General features: G+C 41.2%; 1 protein-coding gene across 1 annotated transcript in view; it reads left to right on the plus strand.

Moving 5' to 3' along the window:
* Positions 1-775: 775 nt before the first annotated feature.
* LOC110889203 (pleiotropic drug resistance protein 2) overlaps positions 776-7,575 on the plus strand; it is a 23,582-nt gene continuing 16,782 nt past the window's right edge. Inside the window, exons 1-5 of the mRNA XM_035983136.1 lie at positions 776-843; positions 1,004-1,401; positions 1,469-1,589; positions 1,670-1,758; positions 7,149-7,524. Of these exons, the coding sequence (XP_035839029.1) occupies positions 1,034-1,401; positions 1,469-1,589; positions 1,670-1,758; positions 7,149-7,524 (954 nt within the window). The 5' untranslated portion in view covers positions 776-843; positions 1,004-1,033. The remainder of the gene's footprint in view (positions 844-1,003; positions 1,402-1,468; positions 1,590-1,669; positions 1,759-7,148; positions 7,525-7,575) is intronic.

Below are 7,575 nucleotides of genomic sequence, written 5' to 3' on the forward strand. Positions count from 1 at the left end.
TGTTTTTCTAAAACGCAATGACTAAAAACACTTCAAAAATATGTTTTTCTAAAACGCAATGACCAGAAAACACATAAAAATGTCTTAGTTCTAAAACGCAATGGCATAAAAACACCAAAGAAAGTGTTATCTCTAAAATGCATCGGGGCTGTCGCCTCTTGGACCCTGCTACCAGGGGCGCTGCCCCCGGACCCCCGCCAAGATCGTAAAACGCAATGATTAAATCAAAAACCCAGATCGTAAAAATGAAATTAAAGAATTTCTTACATGGATCGAAGTCGATTTCTTCAACGATTGACGAAATTTGAATGATAGAAACACTTATCAGCGATCAAATTAAACGGATCGAGTGATTATCTTCAAAATCACGGGAAAAAACGAGATTTTGAATGAAATTAAACTGGGTTTTTTTCAAAAAAAAAGCTGAGAAACACGTTGATCGGGTGTTTGAATAATTGATTGATGACGAAAATCGCACTATAATGTAATGATTATTGAGATAGTAAGTGAAGAAAAGGTTGAAGATTGTGGGTTTTGAAAATGGTAGGTTTTGAAGTTACTGGGGAGAGGAAGGAAAAAGAAAGGATATGATTGACTAAAATACCCTTCCTCTTTATTTTAAATTTTGTCACATGTTATAATCCTATTATTTATTATCATTCATAGCCAAAATAAACTTGCTACTTGATCCGGCCCACAGAACAAAGTAAAAACACATTTTGTAAACTAAAAAGTCAAACACACACCACTTGTAAATCATAAGTTCTAGGCGCATAAATAAGTTTAACAGTCTAGGCCAGCTTCATGGGACACAGTAACAATTTTTTTTTCTCTAAAAAACTTGTATGTTTTCTAATCATTCTATGATATGGGTTCTTTTTCTTTTTAAATTTATCATGCTAAATTTGATTTTTGCATGAAAATGTTCATGCAGTTCAAGTTTAGCAGCTCCGAGTGAAATAAAACCATATCGTTATTACTTATTAGTTCTGGTTATCTGCAGTTGGTGTAGTATTTGAGCTGTGAGTATCAAATGGCCGCAACATATTCCGGAGATGATCTGGCAAGATCGATGAGCAGACGAAGGAGTGTTTCATCATCGGGTAGAAGTTGGGCATCAGCTAGTATCAGAGAGGCTTTATCTGCATCACTTGCAGAAAACAGGAGGGAGGATGATGAAGAAGAACTCAAATGGGCTGCGATTGAAAAGCTTCCTACATATGATAGATTAAAGAAAGGGATCTTCAAACATGTTCTCGACGATGGACAGATCGTTCACGAAGAGATGGATGTTACACTTCTTGGACCACAGGAGAAAAAGCAGCTAATTGAGAGCATGTTTAAAGTTGTTGAAGAAGATAACGAGAAGTTCCTTAATAGAGTTCGAGCTAGAACCGATAGGTTGGGTAATCTATATTCGTTTTCTATATTTGGTTATTGATAATAATTATGCGGTTGTGTTAAACAGAGTTGGGATCGATATTCCAAAGATTGAAGTCCGTTACAAGAATTTGTCGATTGAAGGAGATGTTCATGTTGGCTCCAGGGCTCTGCCTACTTTGCTAAATGCTACCCTAAACACAATAGAGGTTTCATCATTTTTCTAACTTTAAAAATTCGTACATGTTATAGTTGACGACACCTTATAAGCTTGATTTGTTATATTTAGGGTCTTCTTCGATTCATTCGGCTTGTTCCATCCAAGAAAAGGGTTGTCAAGATTTTGCATGATGCGAGTGGGATTGTGAGGCCATCACGGTATGTTTTGTGCCAATTTCACTTCAGGAATAAATATTATGTGGTAGTTTCTACTCATTTACAAGGGCAGGTTTGGGTTATCTATAATCCAAACGGCACAAATCTATAACTAATAAATAAGTAGTTGATTGCATCATGTGTCGCAATTATGTGAGCCAAAGTTTCTTTTTCCCGTTTCTCTTATTTCACCCCTTCGTATTATTTTTCTTAATTAAAAAATAGCAATAATAACTTATAGTTGGTAACTTATGTGAAATATTTATTTGTATTTTTATCTATTCAACTCGTGTAATATATTAGTTTCTAACCTTAGTGGGTGAAATAAAACAACTTATAACTATAAAGGAAACCGCTTAAATTGGTGAAAATGCCAAAGCAACACCGGACTGCTTGATGAACCAGGACCCGCGAACTCCATCGGCCTGGTTGAGCACTTGTGAGCATTTGAGTATGGCCGGGCCAGTGGTTAAACCGGTAAACCAGTTTAGTGGGGGACCATATTTTTTTGATAACTTTTTCTTTTCGGTTTAGCAGGTTGGACCGTTTAGAGTCGTTTCAGTAACAAAGTTTTTGTAGGTCAGCCAAACCGTTTAGAATCATTCTGAGAATGAAATCAAAGCGTATATTTGGTTGTAATTGTAATTGGTTTTTATTGATTTATGAATAGAGAATACAAGGCCCTATATATAGATAAACTAATTACAGTTTAGTACCCTCAATAATAATAATCTTGTCTATCTAAACAATTTAGTCTAACATTCCCCCGCAAGTTGAGGGCGGGGAACAACCTGCAACTTGGACCGTAGAAACTCAAATCTTTGTGAAGATAAGGGCTTTGTAAACACATCAGCAATTTGATCATCAGTCAAGATAAACTTGACATTCAGATTTTCTTGAATAACTTGTTCACGAACAAAGTGGTAATCTACTTCAACATGCTTTGTGCGGGCATGAAACACTGGATTGGCAGAGAGATAGGTTGCACCAAGATTATCACACCAAAGCGTTGGTGCCTTGCTAACTAGACCGAATTCATGAAGTAGAGATTTTAACCAGATCAGTTCTGCGACAGTATCAGCAATAGCCTTATATTCGGATTCTGTTGAAGATCGAGAGACAATTCGTTGTTTGCGAGCAGACCAAGAAATAAGGTTGGAACCCAGATAGATAGCATATCCCCCCGTGGATCGACGATCAAGAGGGCAACCAGCCCAGTCAGAATCCGAGAATGCCCGAAGATTAGTAGCCCAATGGGAGTCAGAAAAGGCTTGTAGCCTGGACCCTGTGTTGTGACGAAATAGTAGGCCAAAATGAGCCGTGCCCTTCAGATAACGCAATATGCGCTTCACACCAGCCCAATGATTCTCGGTAGGAGCATGCATAAATTGGCACACCTTATTAACTGCAAAGGCAATGTCCGGGCGAGTTAAGGTTGCATATTGAAGAGCACCTACCGTCTGCCTGTATCTGGAAGGATCATCAAGTAAAGGACTATCATCAGGTAAGAAGACATGAGAGGTACTCATAGGGGATGATACGGGTTTGCAGTCTGCAAGACCTGCTCGGTGAAGAATATCAAGAATATATTTGCGTTGAGACAGAAGCAGATCAGAACCATGATGCACCACTTCAATGCAAGAAATAATGTAACTGACCCAAATCTTTGAGTGCAAACATAGAGCTGAGATCTTTAATAACATCATTAACAGCCCTAGAGTGATTACCTGTAATGATAATGTCGTCTACATACACAAGAAGATAGACAAACGTGCCACTTGAATTGAGAATGAATAGGGACGGGTCAGTTTTGGACCCGTGAAAGCCCAACTGAAGAAGAGCCATTGACAGTTTTGTAAACCAGGCACGAGGGGCTTGCTTGAGCCCATATAAGGACTTGTGTAATAAACACACATGATCTGGCCTGGTTTGATCAACGAAGCCAGGAGGTTGTCGCATATAAACTGTCTCTTGAAGATCACCATGCAGAAAGGCGTTTTGGACATCTAACTGTCTGAGAGACCACTTATTTGTAACAGCAAGTGATAAGATAGTCCTAATAGTAGCAGGTTTGATTACTGGGCTGAAAGTCTTATGATAATCGACCCCATGTTGCTGGTGAAATCCTTTTGCCGCAAGTCGTGCCTTGTACCTGCTAATCTTTCCATTTTGATCCGTTTTCAACCTGTAAACCCATTTACAATCAACGACATTAGTATGAGGGGCAGGGGGAACTAATGTCCATGTCCCATTCCTATGTAGCGCTTCCAACTCGTTAGCCATGGCTTGGCGCCATTCTATAGACTTATTAGCAACGGTAAAAGAGGTGGGCTCAATGGGTAAGGTGGGGGTGGTGGTGGCAGTGTAGGCAGCGGGATCATAGCGAGTGGGTGGCTTGGGATGGGGACGTAGGTTGGGAGGCCGTGGTCTAGGAGTTGGGATTGATTGGGCCGCGTGCATGGTGGGTTCGGTTGAGGGTCCGGGAGACGAGTTAGTGGGTGGTGAAGTGGTTGCAGTTTCAGGTGAGATGGTGGCGGTTGGTAATGGATCCGTGGAGGGTGGTGGGGTGGGATGGGTTCGGTTGGAAAACCGGGTGGTGGTTCAGGAAAGATGGATACATACGATGGTTCAGGCTGTGGTGAGGATTGGGTAGGTATGGGTGTGTGGTATGGAAAGATGTGTTCATTGAAGCGAACATGTCGGGCAATGTAGAGTCGTTCGGTGGATGGGTCAAAGCATCGGTAGCCATGGTGAACAGGGCTGTAGCGAAGAAAGACACACGGGGTGGATCGAAATTCAATCTTATGACGATTGTACGGACGGAGATAAGGAAAACATTGGCATCCGAAAACACGAAGAAAGGAGTAATCAGGTTTCCGTTTAAAAACATGTTCATACGGAGATTTGTTGGAGGAGACACGAGAGGGAAGACGGTTAATTAAGTAAACGGCTGTTTCAAAGGCAAATTGCCAGAAACGTTGGGGAAGACTGGAATGTGCAAGAAGAGTAAGTCCAGTTTCCACAACATGGCGATGACGACGCTCGACAATCCCATTTTGCTCACTTGTGTGAGGGCAAGAGCGTCGATGAATGATACCAAGACTAGTGCAAAAGGACGTAAGAGGACGAAACTCCCCTCCCCAATCAGATTGTATACTTTTTAGTTTGGTGTTAAATTGTCGTTCTGCCAATTTAATAAAGTTTGTTAGCACATTGTAGACATCTGATTTTTGAACTAATGGATAAAACCACATATATCTAGAATGATGATCTACACATAATAAAAAGAAACGACAACCATCAAATGATAAATCGGGCGAAGGCCCCCAAACATCACAATAAACAAGGTCTAAAAATTGGTACTCCGAAAAGTTGAGTCTGACAAAGATAATTTGGAAGACTTGCCTAATTGACACGAAGTACATAAATTATTAGAAAACTTGTCCGAAATGGGTAAAGAAAAACGTGAAACAATGGAACGAAAAACTTGAGCATGAGGATGTCCTAAACGTTGATGCCAAGTGGTGGAAGATGCTTTGACAGCAGTGAATGCCACCTTGGGAATAGACTTGAGCTGTGGCAGACGAATGGAGTACAAGCCCTGTTCACTGGGACCCGTTAGGAGGGTAGTGCGTGTAGACTCGTCCTTCACAACAAAATAAGATGAGTGAAATTCAAAGAAAACATCATTATCAACACAAAATTTTTGAACAGACAAAAGATTTTGTTTTAGTTCAGGAACATGAAGTATATCGGATAATTTAAAGGTTTTGTTAGGTGAGAAAATGGTTGAGGATCCAATGTGAAAAATGGGTAGTGGGTTACCGTCACCAATAAGTAAAGAATCATTACCAAAGTAGGCTTCAGGGTTGTCAATGCCAGATAAGTCTGGGGTAGCATGTCCATTAGCTCCAGTATCGGGCTTCCAAGTAAGTCCTGATTGTGAGCCAGCATCTGAGGAAGTAGCATAATTTGCCTGTGGCGCTGCACGTGACTGATTGGGCTGATTAGGGCACTAAGACGGGAGATGACCAATGCCACAACGGTTACAGTGGCCATAAACAGTGTTTTGGGTTGAAGCCCAAGAAAATTGACGTGTGCCACTAGTATCCCGATTGCGGTTATTTGGGTTAGCACGAGAGTTACCACGCGAAGGACCGCGAGAGCCACGGTTGCCACGATTGTTGTTAAATGACCGAGACCCAAAGTAAGCATGTGGTTGTACTGAAGGTGCAGGATTGAGCTGATAACCCAACTGAGAGGCCATGAGTTGAAGGGTATGAAGTTGCTGCTGTATGGTATCAATATTGGGCTGCTGAGTGGGTGTGACAACAGCCGAAAGGGGCTGCTGTGCTGGTGTGGCAGCCGCAAAAAGAGCATGTGGGACCTGCTGATTTGCAGCCAAGATCTTTGTGATCATAAAATCATGGTCACTTAGTAACCCATGGAGCTCGTTAAAGGTAACAGGAGGGGAACGAGCCAATAAGTTAGCCTTGAGGCCATTGTATTCTTCACGGAGTCCTGTAACAGTTAACATGACTAGGTCTTTATCCTTCATTGGTTCACCTATGTTGGCTAGAGCAGTAGCATACTCTTGGGCCCGTGCCAAGTAGTTGGCTGGTTTTTCATCACCTTTCATGGTGATTCTCAGTAACTGACTTTTGAGGGTAAATTCATGAGAGGAAGAAACAGGTGCATAAGCGCGTTCTAGTGATAACCATACCTCACGAGAAGTTTGACCTTGAACATGTTGAAAAGATTCTTCAGAGACTGTGTTGACAATAAGCATACGTACATGAGCATCATTAGCAATCCATGGAGCATAGCTAGGGTTGACAGTAGTTGTAGTTCCAGTTGTTACATTCTGTGACGGGCATGGGATGGTACCATCCACATAACCGAAAAGGTTATGCGAGGCAAGAAAGGGTTCGACTATCTGTTTCCAGTAGCCATAGTTTGTAGGTTTTAGAGTGAAACTGAATTTGTGAGAGTTGTGGGTAGCCTTTTCTTGATTTGTAAAGAGTGTAATGGCAGCCATAGGAATCAGTTAGGGTTGATTGATCAAAAAAGCTGCAGCCGGAAAAAAAAAACTGTGAACAGTAAACGTGAACAGTATCGGTGAACAGTGACGGCAACAGTAAACGTGAACAGTACTGGTGAACAATGACGGCAGCTAGGGTTTGTATATTAGGGTTAGGATGGACCAGCTCTGATACCAAATCAAAGCGTATATTTGGTTGTAATTGTAATTGGTTTTTATTGATTTATGAATAGAGAATACAAGGCCCTATATATAGATAAACTAATTACAGTTTAGTACCCTCAATAATAATAATCTTGTCTATCTAAACAATTTAGTCTAACAAATGACAGGAACGTTTCCTTTTTTTCAGGATGACACTACTTCTTGGACCACCCGGTTCCGGGAAGACTACATTGTTAAAAGCACTTGCTGGAGTACTAGATTCGGATCTAAGAGTCACGGGCGAAGTTACTTACTGTGGTCATGACATGTCAAAGTTCATTCCTCAAAGAACATGTGCATACATCAGCCAACATGATGTTCACCATGGTGAGATGACCGTTAGAGAGACCCTTGATTTTGCAGGCCGATGTCTAGGTGTAGGAACCAGATATGACCTCCTTGCAGAACTGTCACGACGTGAGAAACTCGAAGGGATTAAACCGAACCCAGAAATCGATGCTTTTATGAAAGCCACTGCGGTCGCTGGTCAAGAATCTAGTTTGGTTACAGACTATGTTCTTAAGGTTTATCTCAATGCCTTGGCTTTCATTAAGAAGTTTCTGTATTTTCTAAAG

This window comes from Helianthus annuus, chromosome 14 (assembly GCF_002127325.2).
Source record: "Helianthus annuus cultivar XRQ/B chromosome 14, HanXRQr2.0-SUNRISE, whole genome shotgun sequence".
Classification (NCBI taxonomy): domain Eukaryota; kingdom Viridiplantae; phylum Streptophyta; class Magnoliopsida; order Asterales; family Asteraceae; genus Helianthus; species Helianthus annuus.